The 22,051-nt window shown below is 40.3% G+C and overlaps 2 protein-coding genes across 2 annotated transcripts in view; one reads left to right on the plus strand and one right to left on the minus strand.

Annotated features, from left to right (window-relative positions):
• Positions 1 to 223: 223 nt before the first annotated feature.
• The window catches only part of LOC308625168 (uncharacterized protein), a gene marked incomplete at its 5' end in the record, with an annotated part of 133,182 nt that continues 111,354 nt past the window's right edge, over positions 224 to 22,051 (minus strand). The window contains 4 exons of the mRNA XM_081249108.1: positions 224 to 410; positions 821 to 858; positions 19,237 to 19,350; positions 20,176 to 20,344. The remainder of the gene's footprint in view (positions 411 to 820; positions 859 to 19,236; positions 19,351 to 20,175; positions 20,345 to 22,051) is intronic.
• LOC308625452 (NAD-dependent malic enzyme, mitochondrial-like) lies at positions 11,942 to 14,047 on the plus strand. Its single transcript, XM_081249626.1, is given in 4 exon segments — positions 11,942 to 12,703; positions 12,705 to 12,898; positions 12,900 to 13,674; positions 13,678 to 14,047. Coding segments are annotated over 4 exon segments (1,743 nt in total). The 5' UTR covers positions 11,942 to 12,022; the 3' UTR covers positions 13,771 to 14,047.

The following is a 22,051-nucleotide window of genomic DNA, read 5'->3' on the forward strand; positions in this document are numbered from 1 at the left end:
AACACATGGAGCAACTAGAAAACAGAAAGCAACAGGAAAATTTCAATCCAACCATACTGACAGTATCAATAAATGCAAATGGTTTAAACTCTTCTAAACTCTGTAATTAAAAGGAAGATATTGACAGAGTGGATAAAAAAAGCAACATCCAACCATATGCTGCCTATTTAAAAAAAAAACACTTTAAATATCAAGACACAGATTAGAAGTAAAAGGATGAAAAAAGATACATTATGCAAATACTAATCAAAGGAAAACAAGAGTAGCTATATTAATACTAAAAAGGACTATTAACAGGGATAGAGAGGAATATCTCATAATGATAAAGGGTCACCTCATCAAGAAGACATTTCAGTCCTAAATATGTATGCACCTAATAACAGGACTTCAAACTTCATGACGCAAAAACTCTGAAAAGAAAAAGTAGACAAAGTTTGCAACTATGGTAGGATATTTCAAAATTCTTCATTCATTATAGAGCAAGTAGACAACATCATTACAGATATATGGTACAAGGTAAAAATTTGCAAGATAAAGCTAAAGCAGTGCTTAGAGGGAAATGTACAACATTAAATGGTTATATTGGAAAAGAAGAAAGATCTAAAATCAACTTCTCAAGATTCTATCCTAAAAAATTAAAAAGAAAATGGGAAATTAGCTCAGAGTAAGCAGCAAGAAGAAAATATTAAATGAAGAGTGGAAATCAGTGAAATAGAAAGTGGAAAAACAGTAGCTCATATCAATGAAACCTCCAAGCTTCTCTGAAAAGATTGATAAACCTCTAGCCAGATTAATCACAAATAGAGAAGAGTCAACTTACCAATGTCAGGAACACAAGTGGGGACATCATAGTATATCCTGCAGAAATTAAAAGAGTAATTGGAGAATATGCTGAACTACTTTATGTCAATATATTGACAAATACGATGAACAAATACCTTGAAACACAAACTATTAATGTTCACTCAAGAAAAAAGAAAACTTAGTGGCCCTATATCAAGGAAATTGAATTTATAGTTAATCTTCTCACAGAGAAAACTCCAGGCCCAATGACTTCATTGGTGAATTATACCAAGCACATAAGGAAATATAATCGTATAATACAAACTGTATTGCAAACTTTTCAGAAAACAGAGTAGAAACAATTCCCAGCTCATACTATCAGGCTAGCATTACCCAGTTACCAAAACCAGACAAAGATATTACACAAAAAGAAAACTACAGTTTAATATCTATCATGAACATGATACAAAAATCCTGAACAAAATTTTAGTAAATGGAAAACCAGTGATATTTTTTAAAAAAGGATAATATATCATGTTCAAGTTGGGTTTATCTCAAGATATAATAATAAACATAATATAATACAAAAATAATCAGTGTGATTGGCCATATCAGCAAACAAACAAAAAACTCATATGATCATCTCAATACATGCATAAAAATCACTTGACAAAACTCAACAATTATTCATTATTAAAAAAATCCTTCCACTGACTATAAATAAAAGGGAACTTTTTCAATGTGATAAAGTTCATCTACAAAAAACCTAGAGCTAACATCATGCTTAATGATGGAAGAACAAATGCTTTCTCTCTAAGATGGCAGACAAGGTAAGAATATTCACTCCCACTACTTTATATAACAGGGTACTGGCAGTCCTGCCCAATGTAACAAGAGAGGATAAAAGATGAGGCATGCAGACTATAAAGAAAGAAGTAAAACTGCCTTTATTCACAGATGGCCTAAGGAATGTAAAAAAAAAAAAAAATAGCACTACTAGAACTAAGAAGTGACTTAACAAGGACACTGGATACAAGGTCAATATACAAAAATCAATTGCATTTCTATATACAAGCAATGGACAATCTAAAATTAAAATTTTTTAAATATATCGCTTGGCTTTCAGACTTCAGCAAGTTTCCAGTGACTGTCCCCTCACAGAAACATCAATTTGAACGAATATCCACATGCAAAAATACCTTCACAAGAGCTAAGGATTCCACGTGGGGGTTAGAGCACCTGGGTGGAGCACAGCAGTAAGAAAAGATGCATTGAGGAGGGAAGGAAAGACAGTTTCATATTGTCTCTGTCACCCCTTCCCCAACCCCAGGCAGCCCAGTGTGAAGAGAGACACCCTCCCAGTGGGAGAAAGTGAATGAAATGAACACTTGACTTTACTAAGGCCCCAGGACCAGGCCTACCCCAATGCCAGACTGACCCCTGTGGCCCCAGGCTCCAGCAGAACCAGAGCCCCGGCCTGCCCCAGCAAACCTCAGCACTGGGCCAGCCCCCATGGGACCAGGCTTGATGCCTAATATTACAGTCCTAGACACCAGGCCTGCCTCTGTGGACTCAGGTCTTCAGCCTACCACCACAGCCTTAGGTACCAGACCTGCCCCATGGATCCAAGTGCCAAGCTCAACCCAGTGGACCCAGGCTTCAGGCCCACCCCATGATGGACTGAGGCACTAGGCCTGCCCACCTGTTGACCCAGGCACCAGACTTGCTTGCTGAAGGGCTCCAGAGCAAGCCTGGAGATAAGCAACAGATGTGCAACCCAGAATCTCTGGATGGGCTGCCTGGTGAAGGGCTTTCCCTGTCGAAATCAGTCTGTAAAGACTAGAAGAGATGCCTACTTCTTCAAGTGTACATACATCAACATGAGGCCACAAGGATCACAAATAATCAAGTAAACATGCTATCACCAAAGTAAAATAATAGAGCTCCAATAACTGATCCCAAAGTAATGGAGAGCTATGAACTGTCCGACCAAAAATTGAGAATAATCCTCTTAAAGAAATTCAGTGAAATATAAGAAAATACAAACAACTAAATGAAACTAGTGATTTCCTGGGTATGACACCAAAAGCACAAGCAACAAAAGCAAAAATAAACAAGTGGGGCTACATCAAACTAAAAAGCTTCTGCAATGCAAAGAAAGTAATCAAAAAATGAAAAGGCAACCTACAGAATGGGAGAAAATTTTTGCAAACCATAGAGCTGATAAGGGATTAATATCTAAAATATGTAAGGAACTCATACAACTCGACAGCAAAAAGACAAATAACCTGATTTAAGAATGAGCAAAGGACCTGAATAGATATTTTTCAGAAGAAGACATCTAAATGGCCAACAGGTATATGAAAAAGTGCTCAGTGTCACTAATCACCAAGGAAATGCAAGTCAAAACCTCAATGAGGTAACACCTCACACCAGTTAGAATGACTGTCACCAAAAAGACAAGAAATAAGTGTTGGCAAGGATGTGGAGAAAAGGGGACCCTTCTGCACTGTTGGTGGGAATGTCACTTAGTGCAGCCATGATGGAAAACAGTATGGAGGTTCCTCAAGAAAGTAAAAATAGAACTACTATATGATCCAGCAATTCTACCTCTGGGTATTTATTTGAAGGAAATGAAAACACTAACTTGGAAAGATATGTGCACTCCCATGTTCGTAGTAGCATTATTTACAGCAGCCAAGACATGGAAGCAACCTAAGTGTCCATCAATGGATGAATGGATAAAGAAGATGAGGTATATATACAAAATGGAATATTATTCAGCCATGAGGTAAAAGAAAATCCTGCCATTTGTGGCAACATGGATGAACCTTGAAAACATGCTAAATGAAATAAGCCAGACAGAGAAAGACAAATACTATATGATCTCACATATGGAATCTGGAAAAAAAAATGACTGAATTCATAGAAGCAAAGAATAAGAATGGGGGGGGCAGTGGCAGTGGAGGAAACAAGGAGATGTTGGTCAAAGGGTACAAAACTGCAGTTATGTAGGATGAATAAGTCCAGAGATCTAATTACAGGCATGATGACTATACCTAATAATACTGTATTGAACACTGAAAATATGTTAAGAGAGTAGATTTCAGGCAAACTCATCACAACCAAAATGTAATTATCTGAGATGATATGTTAATTAGCTTTACTATACTAATAATTTCATTATGGATATGTAAATCAAATCATCAAAAATATATACAATTTTTATTTTAAAAGATATAAATAAATTTAGTGTTAATTAAAATAGTGTCAAGAACATACTATACTTAGGAATAAATTTAGCAAACTATGCACAAGATTTATATACTAAAAGCCACAAAATATTACTGAGAGAAATTAAAGACATAAATAAATGGGAAGATATATCCTGTTTTGGATCAGAACACTCAATAGTGTTAAGATGTTAGTTCTCCCAAAATTGATCTATAGATTCAATGCAACCTCAGTCAAAATCCCAGCAGACTTTTTAAAAATGAAAATTGACAGGGACTTCCCTGGTGGTCCAGTAGTAAAGAATCCACCTTCCAACGCAGGGGACGCAGGTTCAATCCCTGGTGGGGAACTAAGATCCCACATGCCGTGGGGCAAGTAAGCCACAACTACTGAGCTCGTGTGCCTCAACAAGAGAGACTGCATGCTGCAAACTACAGAGCCCGTGTGCTCTGGAGCCTGCGCCACAACTAGAGAGAAGCCAGCGTGCCACAAAAGAGCCCGTGGCCTCAACGGAAGGTTCTGTGTGCTGCAACTAAGACCCAATGCAGCCAAAAAAGAAAAAAGAAAAGAAAACTGCTCTGATTTTTTCAATACCTACGTGTAAAAGAGACTAGGAAAATACAGCCACTGTAATACTTTAAGACAGCATATAATGGAGGAGTCTTAAAAAAAAATTGACAGACTGATTCTAAATTTACATAGAAATAAAAGGACCTGATATAGCAGAAACAATTTTGAAAAAGAACAAAGTTGAAAGACTTACACTACCTGATTTCAAGACTCACTATAAAGCTGCAGTCATCAAAACAGTGTGGTCCTAACATAAAGACTGACAAATGATCAGTTGATCAGAATAGTGAGTGCCAAAATACAAATAGACAAAGGTGCCAAGGTAATTCAAAGGAGAAAGGGTAGCCTTTACAACAAATAATGCTGGAACAATTGGGTAGCCAATCCTTTCCTCATACAGTACATAAAACTTTACTTGAGTTGGGTCATACACTTAAATATAAGAGTTAAAACTGTAAAACTTCCAGAACAAAACGTAGGAGAAAATCATTGTGATCTTGGGTTAGGCAAAGAATTTTTGGACACAAAATGCACATAAAGAAAAATTGTTAAACTGGACTTCATAAAATTTTTTTATATTTGTTTTTTAAAATAAATGTTATAAAAATGAAAAGGCCACAGAATAAATATTGCAAAACAAATACCTGGAAAAATATTTGTAAACAAAATATGTAGGGAACTCTTACGACTCAACATTAAGATAAATAGTGCAATTAAAAAACAGTGTGGGGCCTCCCTGGTGGCGCAGTGGTTGAGAGTCCGCCTGCCGATGCAGGGGATACGGGTTCGTGCCCCGGTCTGGGAGGATCCCATATGCCGCGGAGCGGCTGGGCCCGTGAGCCATGGCCGCTGGGCCTGCGCATCCGGAGCCTGTGCTCCGCAACGGGAGAGGCCACAACAGTGAGAGGCCCGCATACCGCAAAAAAAAAAAAAAAAAAACAGTGTGCAAGCCGCAGAGCACAGGGAGATCAGCTCGGTGCTTTGTGACCGCCTGGAGGGGTGGGATGGGGAGGGTGGGAGGGAGGGAGATGCATGAGGGAAGGGATGTGGGAACAGATGTGTATGTATGACTGATTCACTTTGTTATAAAGCAGAAACTAATAAAAAAAAAAGTGTGCAAAAGATTTGAACAGATACTTTACCAAAGAAGATAAATGGATGACAAATAGGCACATGAACAGATGTATTGCATCATAATTAGTCATTGATGTAGTGAAAATTAAAACCACAGCGTCATATTACCACATACTTCCTAGAATGACTAAAGGAGACAGAGAATACCAAGTGTTGACAAGGATTCAGAGCACCTGGTTCTTTCACACATTGCTGATGGGACCACAGTGGTACAGCCAGTGTGGAAAATAGTGTGACCTTCTAATAAAGTTGAACATACACTTGCCATAGAATCCAACAAACCCACTGCTAGTTATTTCCCAAGAGACATGGAAATGTATGTCCACACAAAGACATTTCAGAGTAATTTTATTTGTGATAGCCAAATACCTATCAAAAGGTAATGAATGGGGGCTTCCCTGGTGGCGCAGTGGTTGAGAGTCCACCTGCCGATGCAGGGGACATGGGTTCGTGCCCCGGTCCGGGAAGATCCCACATGCTGCGGAGCGGCTGGGCCCGTGAGCCATGGCCGCTGAGCCTGCGCGTCTGGAGCCTGTGCTCTGCAACGGGAGAGGCCACGGCAGTGAGAGGCCCACGTACCGCAAAAAAACAAACAAAAAAAAAGAAACAAAAAAAAAGGTAATGAATGGGTAAGTAAACTGTGGTATTTCCATGTAATGGAATGCTACTGAACAATACAAAGAAACAAACTACTGATATGTACAATAATATGGATGAATCTCAAGAGCATTATGCTAGCTGAAAGAAGCCAGACACTAAAGACTACAGATTTCATTTATACGTCAATCTAGAAAAGGCAAAATTATAGAAACAGATCTGTTCCTGGGTTGGTGGGGGGAGGGGGGACAGGGATTGACTGCAAAGGAGCACGAGGGAACTTTTTTTCTTTCTTTTTTTTCTTTTTGGCTGCACTGTGGGGCATTCTGGATCTTAGCTCCCCAACCAGGGATGGAACCCGTGCCCCCTGCAGTGGAAGCATGGAGTCTTAACTGCTGGGCCGCCAGGCAAGTCCCTTGAGGGAACATTTTGAGTGAAGGAAATGTTTTCTATCTTGATTTTAGTTGCGGTTACGGGACTGTATTCATTCAAAACTCATTGAACAGTACACTTTAAATGGGTGAATTTTAGTTGTACATAGATTACACTGCAATAAAGCAGATTTTTTAAATGGCATATAATTCTACCAAAATTAGTCATTTATGATCAAGGAAAATTATATGTGCTACTTTAACATTCATAATTTTAGATGTAGTGTTAACTTTCTGACTCTTAAGATGATGATTTTACTGAACATATGTTGCTTAATTAATCTCCACAGTCAGATTTACTCTGTAACTAGAAAGAGTATTCAGCAAATTCAGTAACAGCAGCAATAATATTTCATCTTCCAAATGTCCGTATGTGTTTAGACCAATTGAAGACATTGTAAATTTGCTCTCTTAGAATGGCTGAGAATTAGGTAAAGAGCTCCAAGTTCTACACTGAGTAATGATCTAGAGTAGACAGAAGTATACACTATTTTAAGACAATACTAAGAGTCCTTAAATAGTAGTCTCATTTTTCTCCAACTTAATCACAAAGCTCATAAAGTTATACACAATACAAGGAAACAATCGGGGCAGGTGATGAAGGAAGAGGAACCCGGGCCATCTAGGGCTGTAGTGATGAGACTAGCAGAACCGGGCCCTTCGCTGAACTGAATTCATCATCAGTTGGTTTTCCTTTGTCAGGGTGGCAAGTTGCTTCAACCTACTCCCTTTGGGACTTCCGGTGAAGTTTCTTTATAATTTCTCTAGGAAAATCCTGAAATGATTACTTCTTTCCCCCTCCACTACTTTCACTCTGTCATCCTCTCCTAAACTAATTCTCCATTTCTTCTGTGTGGATCTCTAGACCACTGGAGAGGAAGCATGTCTGATTTCACATTTTATATGCAGTATGATCTTAATTCTTGAATAAGAGTGCTAAACACTAACACAAGTCATGATGCTAATAAGGGCCAGGTTAGGGATGTGCATGTGGAATCTAAGTCTGGAACGCGGGGGTTCCCTAGAGAAAGACAAGGCGGTGCTACCTCACAGCTTAGTGCACCCTGGGAGCAGCTTGTCACAGTAGACCTTTCCAACTGCCAGGCTGACTTCAGCTCTCCATCCGTGCATCTCTGCAGCTCTTATCCCTGAGCTTCAACAGAGGTATTAAGCTATGACAGAATAGGATTGGGGAATCTTATCACTTATGTCTGCCTGTAACAAACCAGGACAGATTGAAGTGCTGGATCAGCTACCCAAGAATCAGGATGTAAGGGCTAGACCTTGGTTAGAAAAAATAGTCACAGGTAGTCATTAGAAGGGGCCCAAAAGGCTGAACCCTGGCCCAAAGAGAAAGTTAAAGCCCTTGTAGAGACTTCGCCCCTATCTTATTGCCAAATAAACTTTGGTTAAATTTTTTTAATAAATGGGAAAAAAATCTTACCTCTGCAGGTTCCTGTGACACACGGTTATTACCTAAAGACAGAAAACATTCCAAAAAAGACTGACTAAGATGTTTTCAAGTGGACAGGTCCTCTCAGGAAGCATCTTCTGGTCATCAAATTACATGAATGGAACATCTTGTAATGACTTCTGGAAAAACCTATCAGCTTGCTATGGGGATGTTATTGACTTTTCCACATGTTTAAGCCTTTTTTCCACATCTGATATAGGCCTTCTGTAAACAAGGTCTGTGCCTCATAACAACTGTGTCCTCTGCAATATCTGGGAAGGGGCCCTGGTCATAGCAGATGTCAACCATGTGATTAATTTAAAACGTTAAATTTAACTCTGTGTATCCAATATCACCCCCCCACACACACACACACACTTTCATACACACACACAACAAACTAGGTCTCTAATAAATTCTGTTCATCAGAACAGCAAAAGACATACTTTTAAAAATTACATTATTTTATCTCTATAAAGGCCAGAAAACCATTTTATTTGTTAACACTCTTTAAAAACTAACCTTCATTGTTTTATTCTTCCAGGAGTATACATTTTATTTTTAGAAATTTACAAAACAGAGATAAGCAAAAAAAAAAAAAAAAGTGTAAAAACCACTCATAATTCTACCACAGAGAAACACATTAACATTTTGATATATTTCCTTCCAATATTTTTCTATGCTTTTTTTTTTTTTAAAGAAGATGTTGGGGGTAGGAGTTTTTAGTAATTTATTTATTTTTGCTGTGTTGGGTCTTCGTTTCTGTGCGAGGGCTTTCTCTAATTGTGGCAAGCGGGAGCCACTCTTCATCGTGGTGCGCGGGCCTCTGACTATCGCGGCCTCTCCCGTTGCAGAGCACAGGCTCCAGACGCGCAGGTTCAGCAGTTGTGGCTCACGGGCCTAGTTGCTCCGCGGCATGTGGGATCCTCCCAGACCAGGGCTCGAACCCATGTCCCCTGCACTGGCAGGCAGATTCTCAACCACTGCGCCACCAGGGAAGCCCCGCTTTTACTTTTATGTACGTTTCTTCCTTTCTTTTTTTTTTTACTTCATGAACATGTTTTATTTTTTAACCTAACACTATAATCATATTTCCATCAAAATTATCACTAATTTTTAAATATACAATATTATTTTAAGTGACAGCATAATCTTTTATCACACGGCTGAACTAAAACTTATTTAAACACTACTTCAGTTGGGACTTTTAAGTTGTTACTAGTATTTCACTACTAGATACAAGATGCTTGTGGAAGATCTGTCTCTATCCCCAGGCCTATGAGTGGAAGTTATGTGCGGTGGGGAATAGAGAAAGGGTAAAAATGTGAGCTGACTCCACCATGACAGAGACATCCTTCTTCTCTTCCAGGCCTAGCACATCAACAGACTTCCCTGAAGAACGATCTTTTAAATTATCATTATTTAAATACTAAATATAGTACATAGAGCTTCAGTTTCTTTACCTCTGCATCCCAGCGTGGCTCACCCAGTCATCCAATTTGCCCAACTCATCTTTACACTCATTCCTCCTTTCCAAAAATTGGTTTCTGTCTTCCCTAATACTAATGACAGTTCACTTCATGAGAAGAACACTTCAAACTTTATGCAATCCGATAATCCTGCTGCACTGTAATCACATGTAGAAAATACATAATTAGACTGGATATTATCACTAGCGCGTTCTCTTGAGGAGCTGGGGGGGAGGACAAAAACAAACTTCTTAATGAGATTCTGTTTGTCGGTACAAGCTTGTATTAGAGCCTTTAATTCTTACTGTTAGAGGCTCTGTAATGAGCCCGATTAGACGTAGTTCAGTTAAGAGATGTTAACTAGACGTATTGCCGTGATCATTTTGAAATATATACAAATACCAAATCACTACATTGGACACCTGAAACTGATATAATGTTGTATGTCAATTATACCTTAACTAAAAAAAAACAAGGAAGAAGAGAAATATTTCAGTAAAGGAGGAGAGATAATGTGACAAAAACAACACAGACTGGCAGGTTAAGTCCCTCAAACTAACATTTTTCTTTTTCCGTGATCATTGAGAATAACAAGAGTTGACAATGGGGAAAAAGTGGGGAAGGAAATAAGTAGGAAATCGTGACAAATAGACATGAGAGCCAAGCTCCATTTAAAGGTCAACAAATCCATTTAGGTATTACGATACCTGTCAGCTTCTAACACACTATAATCTTTCAGTATTTATTATTAACCAGAGGTTTTTTTTAAAGGCCTTCCTTTATTTTTTTTTTCAGGTAAAAATAAGGCACCAGGGACAGTCAATATTGTGTCGAATAAAGTCTGACCTGCTTAATCCTGACAAGAGTCCACTGCACAGTTAAAAATTGACAGTAGTCACCGAACTTGCAGTGGCAATTTGAGTGACTGAATCTAAACGAGGCCAGCAGTCCTAATCCTCACATTTAATTTAGGATTAAACAGTTTTCTAGCTGGGTTTGCATGTCTGTGTGTTTGAAAGGTGATGCAATGACATACTCAAACTGGTTATTTTACTGTAGTTTTAATTCTTAAAATGTGTTAATTGGTCTTTAATGGTTATTGTTCACGACAGATCCACTCTAATAGCATCCTGTATTTTCCTAGTATCTTTCAAACTAAAAGCTTTTCACATAGTCGTACTCTTATTTTCATTTTCCCACACTCCCTTTGAGGAAGGGAGGGGGATGAGATAAAACAGGTGGGAAAACAAAGAAACAGAAAGGGAAGTGTGTGGCCCTGGTCACCCAGCCAGTGACTAAACTAGACCAGTGGGTTCTCTTACATCCAAATTATAACGTCCAGCTAGACCAAGGCATTGGATCTTACGGATTCTTTCCCCCTCGTATTTGCTGGTGAGAAAGAAACTTCCTATCTGAAAGTATACCTTTCTGGGCAAATAGCAAGTGCTAAGGGTGCTCTTTCGTTCTCTTTATGTTCCAGATATGCAATCTGGAACCAGGGCAGAAATCCTGAGAGAGGAAACTAAATTTGCAGATGATGATCCAAGAGTTTTCCTTACACTGAATTTGGGATACATATTTTATTTATTTATTTATTTATTTTTGGCTGCATTGGGTCTTTGTTGCTGTGTGTAGGCTTTCCCTCGTTGCGGTGAGTGGGGGCTACTCTTTGTTGCGGTGTGCAGGCCTCTCACTGTGGTGGCCTCTCCTGTTGGGGAGCACGGGCTCTAGGTGCATGGGCTTCAGTAGTTGTGGCACATGGGCTCAGTAGCTGTGGCACACAGGCCCAGCCACTCCGCAGCATGTGGGATCTTCCCGGACCAGGGATCGAACCCGTGTCCCCTGCATTGGCAGGTGAATTCTTAACCACTGAGCTGCCAGGGAAGTCCAAGAATTTGGGATTTTTAAAACACAAAGCTGTATAAGCACATGTATTCTCTAGACAAACTAACTGGGTGTCTCCAAAGGGCAGACTGGGAGAAGTTACAAGGAGACATATTTTAGCTTAATGTAAGCAAGAATTAATGTAATTAATGTAATCAAGAATTAATGTAGGGGCTTCCCTGGTGGCGCAGTGGTTGAGAGTCCGCCTGCCGATGCAGGGGACGTGGGTTCGTGCCCCGGTCCGGGAAGATCCCACATGCCGCGGAGCGGCTAGGCCCGTGAGCCATGGCCGCTGAGCCTGCGCGTCCGGAGCCTGTGCTCCGCAACGGGAGAGGCCACAACAGTGAGAGGCCCGCGTACCGCAAAAAAAAAAAAAAAAGAATTAATGTAGGTGGGCTGCGGGGCCGCGGCCTCTCCGCCGGCAGCACCACCTGTCGCCTGGCTAGACTTGTAGGGTGGGAGAAACGATGTTGTACAGGTTTAAAATAGTTGCCACTCCTTGTACTCAGGCATGTCGTCATTTGCACATAAAAGAGAAAGGCAAGCCACTTATGTTGAACCCAAGAACAAACAAGGGGATGGCATTTACATTACAGGAACCACAAATGCTTGGTCTTCAAGGACTTCTACCTCCCAAAATAGAGACACAAGATATTCAAGCCTTACGATTCCACAGAAACGTGAAAAAGTTGAATGGCCCTTTGGAAAAGTACATCTATATAATGGGAATACAAGAAAGAAATGAGAAGTTGTTTTACAGAATACTGCAAGATGATATTGAAAGTCTAATGCCAATTGTATATACACCAACAGTTGGTCTTGCCTGCTCCCAGTATGGACACATCTTTAGAAGACCTAGGGGATTATTTATTTCAATCTCAGACAGAGGTCATGTTAGATCAATTGTGGATAACTGGCCAGAAAATCATGTTAAGGCTGTTGTGGTGACTGATGGAGAGAGAATTCTGGGTCTTGGAGATCTGGGTGTCTATGGAATGGCAATTCCAGTAGGAAAACTTTGTTTGTATACAGCTTGTGCTGGAATACAGCCTGATAGATGCCTGCCTGTGTGTATTGATGTAGGAACTGATAATCCAGCACTCTTAAAAGATCCATTTTACATGGGTTTATATCAGAAAAGAGATCAATCACCACGATGATCTGATTGATGAGTTTATGAAGGCCATTACTGACAGATATGGACAGAACACACTTATTCAGTCTGAAGACTTTGGAAATCATAATGCATTCAGGTTCTTGAGAAAATATCGAGAAAAATACTGTACCTTCAATGATGATATTCAAGGGACGGCTGCAGTTGCTCTAGCCGGTCTGCTTGCAGCCCAAAGTCATTGGTAAACCGATCTCAGAACACAGAATCTTATTTCTTGGAGCAGGAGAGGCTGCTCTTGGAATTGCAAATCTTATAGTTATGGCTATGGTGGAAAATGGCGTCTCAGAAGAAGAGGCACGAAAGAAAATTTGGATGGTTGACAAATTTGGTTTATTATTTAAGGGGCGGAAAGCTACAATAGACAGGCATCAGGAACCATTTGCTCACTTAGCCCCAGAGAGCGTACCTGATACTTCTGAAGATGCAGTAAATAAACTTAAGCCTTCAGCTATAATTGGAGTTGCAGGAGCTGGCCGACTTTTCACTCCTGGTGTAATCAAAGCCATGGCTGATATCAATGAAAGGCCTATAATATTTGCATTAAGTAATCCTACAGCACAAGCTGAATGCACAGCTGAAGAAGCATATACACTTACAGAGGGAAGATGTTTGTTTGCCAGTGGCAGTCCATTTGAGCCAGTGAAACTCAGTGATGGGCAAGTCTTTACACCAGGTCAAGGAAACAATGTATATATTTTTCCAGGTGTGGCTTTAGCTGTTATTCTCTGTAACACCCGGCATATTAGTGACCATGTTTTCCTAGAAGCTGCAAAGGCTCTGACAAGTCAATTGACAGATAAAGAGCTAGCTCAGGGGAGACTTTACCCGCCACTTGCTAATATTCAGAAAGTTTCTATTAACATTGCTATTAAAGTTACAGAATATCTATATGCTAATAAAATGGCTTTCCGATACCCGGAACCTGAGGACAAGGCCAGATACATTTGAGAAAGAATATGGCGAAGTGAATACGATTCCATGCTGCCGGATGTGTACGATTGGCCAGAGCCTGCGTCACGCCCTCCACCAACAACGGAATAGAAAAGCACACCACTGATAAACACTTTCCATGCTTCAAGGACTCCTTTCTTCAGACAAAAAGAGAGGACGTTCTCAAATTTATGGTTTTTTCTGTGTTTTATTCTCCCCTACCACTTTGCTTATTTTTTCCCATGAATCTCCACTTTTGTACAGGATGGACCTGTTGACTACATTGTTAATGCCCACCTGCACCCTGAAATCAGATGACCGTAATGCTTTCATTCTGATTTGTAGCTCATACCACATCAGAGACATTAAAAATGTACTTGTGAATGTCTTCACTTGTGCTCCTGTTCACTCTTGCCAAAGTATTTGCTATTTACTATTATAGCTAATCATCTTCTCTCACCCAGTTCTTTTAGGGCTACTAAAATAGAAATTTACTTCTGTGGATATGAGTACAGAATTTTGGGAAGAAGCCAAATTTAACCAAATTCTCAGGACAAATTGTCAGTATCTAAAAATGTCCTTTTATTTCTGCTTCATTTTACCTTCATGCTCTGAAATTCCTTTTCAGTAGACAGATCAGGACAAATCTACTCTATTATGTATTTTCTGGGACTAAACGGAGGCTTAACTATAACGTGGGAGAAATGGGAAGTACTGCTGCCTTTAGACAAATAAACTAGTCATTGTTTTCAACAGTGTATAAAAATCTCAGTGTAACTTTTTAAAATAAATATCTTAAATTTAAAAAAAAAAGAATTAATGTAAGCACTCACACTTTCTGATTTCAAAAACATACTACAAAGCTACAGTAATCAAGGTAAGGTGGTACTGGGATACAGATAAACAGATAGATCAATGGAATAGAATTGAGTGTCTAGAAATAATCCCTCACATTTGTGATAAGTTGACCACAAGAATGTCAAGACCACTCAATGGGAAAAAATAGTTTTTTCAACAAATGGTGCTGGGACAACTGGATAGCCACAGACAAAAAAAAGAAAGTGAATACCTACTTCATACCATACACAAAAATTAACTCAAAATGAATCATAGATCCAAATGTAAGAGCAAAACCTATAAAACACCTAGAAGAAAACCTAGGAGTGAATCTTTGTGAGCTTTAGCTAGGCTATGGTTTCTTAGATATGACACCAAAAGCACAAGCAACAACAAGAAAAAAGAGATTCACTGGACTTCACTGTTGTTAGGAATGTAAAGCGGTGCAGCTGCTTTGGAAAACAGTCTGGCACTTCCTCAAAAGGTTAAACACAGGATTACCATGCAATTCCAGCAACTCCAGCTGGAATTATGCTATTTATATATTTGATAAATGGAGATAAGAGGATAAAAAAGCTTAGGAAAATTCCACTCCAAAGTACATACCCAAGAGAAATAAAACATGTCCAAACAAAAAATTGTACATGAATGTTCATAGCAGCATTATTCATAATAGCCAAAAAGTGGAAACAACTCAAATGTCCATCAACCAATGAATGGATAAATAAATTGTGGTATATCCATACAATGGAATATAATTCGGGCATGAAAATGAATGAAGTACTAACACATGCTACAACATGGATGGACTTTGAAAACATTATGAATAATCTGCTGTTAATCCCATCCAGTATACTCATTATCTCAGACATTACAGTTTTTATTTCTAGAAGTTGATTTTGGGTCTTTTAAAAATATCTTCCACATCTCTACTTAATGTAGTCAATCCTTCCTTGAGCCTCTGAAGCTATGGAACAGAGTTATAATAGCTATTTTAATGTCTTTGCCTGCTAATTCTAATATCTGCATCAGTTCTGAGTCAGTTTGTTTACTTTCCCCATTACGGGTCATAACTCCCAGTATGCCCACTAAATTTTCATTAATTCCATTCACTGTGAATTTACCTTGCTGAGTGCTGGATATTTTTGTAGTCCGAATTCTTGAGTTTGTTCTGGGGCACAGTTGTTTGGATACAGTTTGATCCTTTCAAGTCTTTTTTTTTTTTTTTAATTTGTTAGGCAGGACCAGGGCAGCATTTAGTCGAGAGCCAATTTTGCCCCACAACTGAGGCAAAATCCTTCTGAGTACTTTGCCTAATGGCTTGTGAATTATAAGATTTCCAATCTGGCTAGCGGGAACAGGCACTATTCAGGTCCTGTATGAGTTCTTGTTACTGTTCGCATAATACTTTCAGGTGGCTCTTTCCCTGACCTTGAACAGTTTCCTCACACTCATGTGCTGGTGAGTATTCTACTGAATACCTAAGGGGGACCCTCTGAAGATCCGTAGATTTTTGTTGTTGTCATTTTTCTGTCTGTGTAGCTCTCTCCTATCTGGTATTCTGTCTTGCAAACTCTAGCTGTCTTGGTCTCTCTGGACTCTAGCTTCAGCTCCTCACCTCAGGGAATCTTCGAGGCTCTACCCAGATTTCACCTTTCCATGCCACCATCTGGAAAATCTCTCAAGGCAGTAGGCTGGGCACTCACAGGGCTTACCTCATTTGTTCCCCATTTCATCAGGCCTGATGTCCAATATCTCAAAAATGGCTATTTAAAAAATATATTTTGTCTAGATTTTTAGTTATTTCTGGTGGGTGGGTAAATTTGGCCCCTTTTACTCCATCTTGATAGGAAGTGGAAGTCCAAGCTCATGCTAAATTTAGCAAAAAAGTAGAATTAACTGGTTCACAAAACCACAGAAAGGAAGAAAGTATACTGGCCTTAAAGTTGACTGGATTTTTTGACTCAAGTTTCACCAGAACACTTTCTCTTTCTCTCTCCCTCTGTCTGTCTGTCTCATTTCTACTTTTATATTTTGGCCACATTCAAGTGGAGGTCACAGCCACTGTCAGCTCTAGAGCCCACCCTGACAGCCAGCATGCCAAAGACAAAGACAGAACTCCTTTTCCATCTCCACCTTGGATAATTCGGTGGAAGGAGGGGCCTGACTTGGATGTATCCCATGTCTATGCACCAACCACTAAGCCCTAGAGGGTATGTTAAAAGGCTGACCCAAGAAGCAACAATCAAAAATGTATATCATCTACCTTACTATTGTACACGTAGGTTTGGGCATTTGTAAGTATTTTCTCATAATAACTTCCTGTAAATTGCTGTGTCAAAGGTTTTAGACAAAGCTTTTTTCATATTGTCAACTGTTCCACTGAAAAGTTGATACCACTTCACCCTCCCACCCACAGTGGGTAATTGGTACATTTCCCCTCACCATTACCAACACCAGGTACTTTTTAATTTTTTCAGTGTTACAAAGCTGGCTGGTGAAAACAATTTATTTCACTGTTAGTTTAATTTGCAGTTCTTTATTATTCCTGAAATCAAATGTTTTTCATAGATATTCATTCATACAGTGGGTATTTACTGAGTGCCCGCTGTGTGACAGTCACTATTCTAGACACTAAAGGTATATTAGCCTTTTGTATTTTTTATTTTGTGACTTTCTTATCATTTGGTCATTTTTCTACTGAGGCATTTGTCTTTTTTCTTATTATCTGTGAGAATTTCTTATGTACAGATGGCATCAACTCTGTCACACATATAGCAAAATTTTAAAGCTTAAGTCATTTGTCTTTAACTTTGTTTTTTATAATATTTTAGTGTACAACTGTTTAATGTATCAAATCCTTTAGATCCCTGCCCTTGACATTGATGTAGTCTTGTCACTTTGAAGCAGGTCACATCTGGCATGTTAGCCAGTTTCTGTTTGAGATTCACCAAGTCATACGTAAAACTCAGCTCTCTGGCATGTGCCCCTCCCAGAGCTTAATCTACTCTGTGGCTCCTTATAAGGCTCCCGGGGCTGCAGGCAGTGATTCAAAACAGGTTTTCTCCCAAAAGGCTAATTAAGAGAGGGAAGACTTCTGCTTCAGGTTCATCACAGACTTGGGTTATAAACAAATATTCTAGGTGCTAATGTTATCTGCTTATCAATTTAAGAAAATCTATGAATAATGAGACTATTAAGTCAAATAACAACACATTTAGTTTTCATTTAGGACTCTTTGAATTTTGATTTGCTCTGACCTGACAGCTGACATTTCCTGGTAGTCCCAGGAGAAAAGCAGGACAACAGCGTCCAAAAACGTACGTTTGCAGGAGCTGCTTCTCTCATACAGGCTCATTCATCTGGAACAAATATCCTGCATATTCAGTAAAAGTAACAAACCGAAACATGAAGAATGTGGCTACTTGGCTATGTTAGAAGGGGTCTTCTAGGCTCCAAATATATATATTTTTAATGTGTAAAATACACAAAACTTTCCTGCTATTGTTTGCTTGGCAAAGTTAGTGTCCAGTAAAACTTTCTGCAATGATAGAAATGTTCTATGTCTGTGCTGTTCAAGATGGGAACCATTAGCCACATATGTGGCTACAGAGCTCTTGAAATGTGGCCAGTGAGGCTGAGAAAATAAATTTTAAATTTTTTATTACATTTCAATTAATTTAAGTTTAGATAGCCACGTGTGTAGGGTTACCAGATTTAGCAAATAAAAATATAGGATGCTCAGTTAATTATTAATTTCAGATAAGTGACAGATAATTTTGTAGTTTAAGTATATCCCAAATATTGCATGGGACAAATTTACACTACAAATTTATTCTTTATTTATCTGAAATTCAAATTTAACTGGGTGTCCTATATTTTAACTAGCAACGTTATATATGTGGCTAGTGTCTACCATACTGGACAATGCAAGTTTGAAGAACTCACAAAGTTCTTCACAATTACTCAAAGACTCTTGCAGGATTAAATCAAGGAGGAAAAATGGTTATGGTCATATCTTGGCAAGAAAAAGTGGCCTGAATTCTGAAAGAAAGCCATTAGATGCCAGGACCAGGACACCAAAGCAATTAAATTCAATCCAACAATCGTTTATTGGAAGCCTTCTGTGTGCAGAAAACATACTCAGCTGTATATGCCAGTATGGCTGTACAAATTGCTGAGACCAGTGTCCATTTGATTTGGTTGGTTCCTGTTCTGTACTGGGTGTTAACTATCTTGAATATCATCCCTGACTGTGAAGAAAACAAGGCAGGATGTCTGGAGGTCCTCCTCTCCAGGCATTTACAACCTGATAGAACAGCAGCTTTAAAAACAAACAAAATCGGGCTTCCCTGGTGGCGCAGTGGTTGAGAGTCCACCTGCCGATGCAGGGGACACGGGTTCATGCCCCGGTCCGGGAAGATCCCACGGAGCGGCTGGGCTGCCGCAGAGCAGCTGGGCCCGTGAGCCATGGCCACTGAGCCTGTGCGTCCGGAGCCTGTGCTCCGCAACGGGAGAGGCCACAACAGTGAGAGGCCCATGTACCGCAAAAACAAAAAAAAAACAAAATCAAGAAGCCCTTTAACAAAAGATAGATGCTAAGTGATATATACAAGGAAAATGCTATGGGAATGTAAAGTGTCAGCCATGGAGGGAACCACAGGTGGATGAGGTTGTTTGCTTGGTTGTGGTGTTTTGTTTGCTTTGTTTTGCCAAGGTCTAATAGACTCATCTTCTTACCTTTTCTTCCTCGAGCTTGACACATTTTACAAACAAGACTTGTAGACCCCCATACGATTAAATCAAGGTGGGCATACTGGTGCAGGTATACTCCAAGAAAAATTCCACCACTTTCTGTAAAGAGAGCCAATGGATTCCTCAGTCAGAAACACCAAACCAGTGAAATGCTATTCAATGCAAAAAGACATGTGTAGAGTACCTACTCTGATTCTGGGCTATGGAGTTAAGTTTCCAGGTGTAGCAGTCCAGTTATTCTACTTCCTTAATTTCTGCAGTTGAGAAGAAAAACACAGACTTCTCCATCAAGCCACAGACAGAGCTGGCTTGTATCAGGCCATCTAGGCCTGGCTCTGGCCCATCTCCACTGCGGAAAACTGCCAGTCACACGATGGCCCTTTCTCCTCCCCTTCCCAAATCTCAGCTCCTAGATGAAATCTAGGACAGTTGTCCATCTGAAATCTATCATGTCTGACATCATGACAGTTCAACATTTTCCCTAGATTTTGAACTCTGAATGTGGCTCACAGCTGCACGGTAGGTTAGAGCAGGTTATAGCAGCTGCAGTGTTGGCTGTTGGTGGTTCACAGCTGAGCTCCCTCTGAAGGACCCTTGGCGAGGGAGCTGCCTTGGCCAAGGTTCCACCCTTCCCTGGGGCCACCAGCATCAAATGGCTGGTCACTGGGGATGTGAGGCCACACCTCGTTTTAGTGGGGACAACTCTGCACCGTTATCCAGCCTCCACGGGCTCAGCTGAGGCCCCTGGTGCCACAGCATCAAAGTTCACCTTCTCCCTCTGCCCAATTCTGCTTCCTTTACTGCCGTACACGTTTCATTCCTAAGAATACACTCCACCTCCAAAAAACACACACAAAAAACAAAATAACCCCAACACCCTGTATGTATGTCTCCATCTAGGAGTCTGTTTCAGGGGAGACTTACCGAAGACATAGGTTGTTGAAATATCTCTTGAAGTAAACTTCAGCTTCTTACGAAAAACTTCTCACTTTGTTGAGACTGGCTTTTTCTATTGCTTGGGAAAAACATGGCCTGAACTGCCTTTTTCCAGACAGATGGGCAAACTTCACAGAGGCGGGAGACTGAGAAGTTTCTGGAATGAGAGGAACCTTCCAGTGTTGGTTATATTATGTGGAGTGAGCAGACAGGTGCCTGCAATTAATCTTCCTATTCCTCAGTAAAGTGCCAGGACCCAGCGAGATATATAGACTGCTAAATACCCCTGAGCTAATCCAATCCTGCCCGGCAAAACAGTCACTTATTACAGGGAAGGCCTCCCAAGAGCCAATTTCACGCTCTGCTGGGAATAACTCCCTCCTCTTTCTTCCAGGAGACTTCCCACTTGTCCCTCTCCTGACTAACTTTTCTTGCAAGAATAAGAGCTGCTCTTTGGAGTCTTGGAAGTGGACTTTGCCACCTCTGATTCACAGCCACTTTCTCTTGTGGAATCTGACCAACATGTCTCTTATGGCCAGCTGTCACCCATTCATCTTTCCTCTGGCTTTGTGCCTTCTTTCGGCTTAGCTGCAAAGTGGGAAACGAGGGTGGAGTGGAGGGCGGTGCTTACACGGATGGAGTTCCTACTGTGTACCAAGCACTGTGCTGGGCGCTTCACATTATCTCATTAAACCTCACAATAAACCTGGAAGATATATATGTGTGTGTGTATATACGTAGATATATGTGTGTATATATATTACACATACAATATATATGCCCTTCCCCCACCCTCCAAACACACACAACACCAAGGTTCAAAGAGTTACATAATTTAGTTCTTTAAGATGTGTAACCTCTCCTCTTTAGGAAGTTATCAGTCTTAGCTAGGTTTCCGTATGATTGTGAAGCAGCGTCCTAGGCTAATTCTAATGCAACTTATGTCCGTATTGGTCAAACTTGGTCCGACAGTGGTCTGGAGGCAGATCTAGCCCTTCAATAACCCCTAATTTTAGACTGTAAATCCTTTACAGTCTAAACTGTCCTAATGCTGTAGGTCGGAGGAGGCATCAGAAACTTGGAGAATCTCCTACCAGCTGACCAACCTTCTTGTTGTATAACGGATTAATGAACTCATTTAACGAGTATTTACTGCACTGTTACTGCCTACCATGTGCAGGAAGCATGGTTGGGGGATGCTGAGGCCCAGGAACGACGAGCATGGACTCGGGTCAGACTGCTTGAGTGTGAACCCAGGCTCCATCACTTAGGAGCAGCGTGACCTATTCAAGATCTACTATACTAGATACTAGATATTAATCTACTATACTAGGTATTGCTAATCTCTTGGGTCCTCAGGTTTTTCACTTGTAAAGTAGAGATAAAGCACCTATGTCATGGGGTGGTGGGTAGTTGTGAGGTTTAAATAGGATTGTCTATGTAAAAACAATCAGGATCCTGATTCAGGAAACACATGGTTTGGGAGGGGATATAAGATGTGTGTGTAAATAACAATACAAATTTAGAAAGTGATGGATGCTTTGATGGTAGAAATCATGCGTGGTGAAATTTAGAGGAAGGAAAGATTACTTCTAGGTGAGGAAATCAGAGAAGACTTCTTGCATAAAATAGCATTCAAGTTGATGATATTCACACTGACCAGTAATAAACCTGTGAGTGGCAACCCTCTTGTCAACCAGTAAGTACCATCTAAAGTTTAAAACAGCACCAAGGGGGCTTCCCTGGTGGCGCAGTGGTTGAGAGTCCGCCTGCCGATGCAGGGGACGCGGGTTCGTGCCCCGGTCTGGGAAGATCCCACATGCCGCAGAGCGGCTGGGCCCGTGAGCCATGGCTGCTGAGCCTG

Source organism: Mesoplodon bidens (assembly GCF_964165515.1).
Source record: "Mesoplodon bidens genome assembly, chromosome: 11".
In the NCBI taxonomy this organism is placed as follows: Eukaryota; Metazoa; Chordata; class Mammalia; order Artiodactyla; family Ziphiidae; genus Mesoplodon; species Mesoplodon bidens.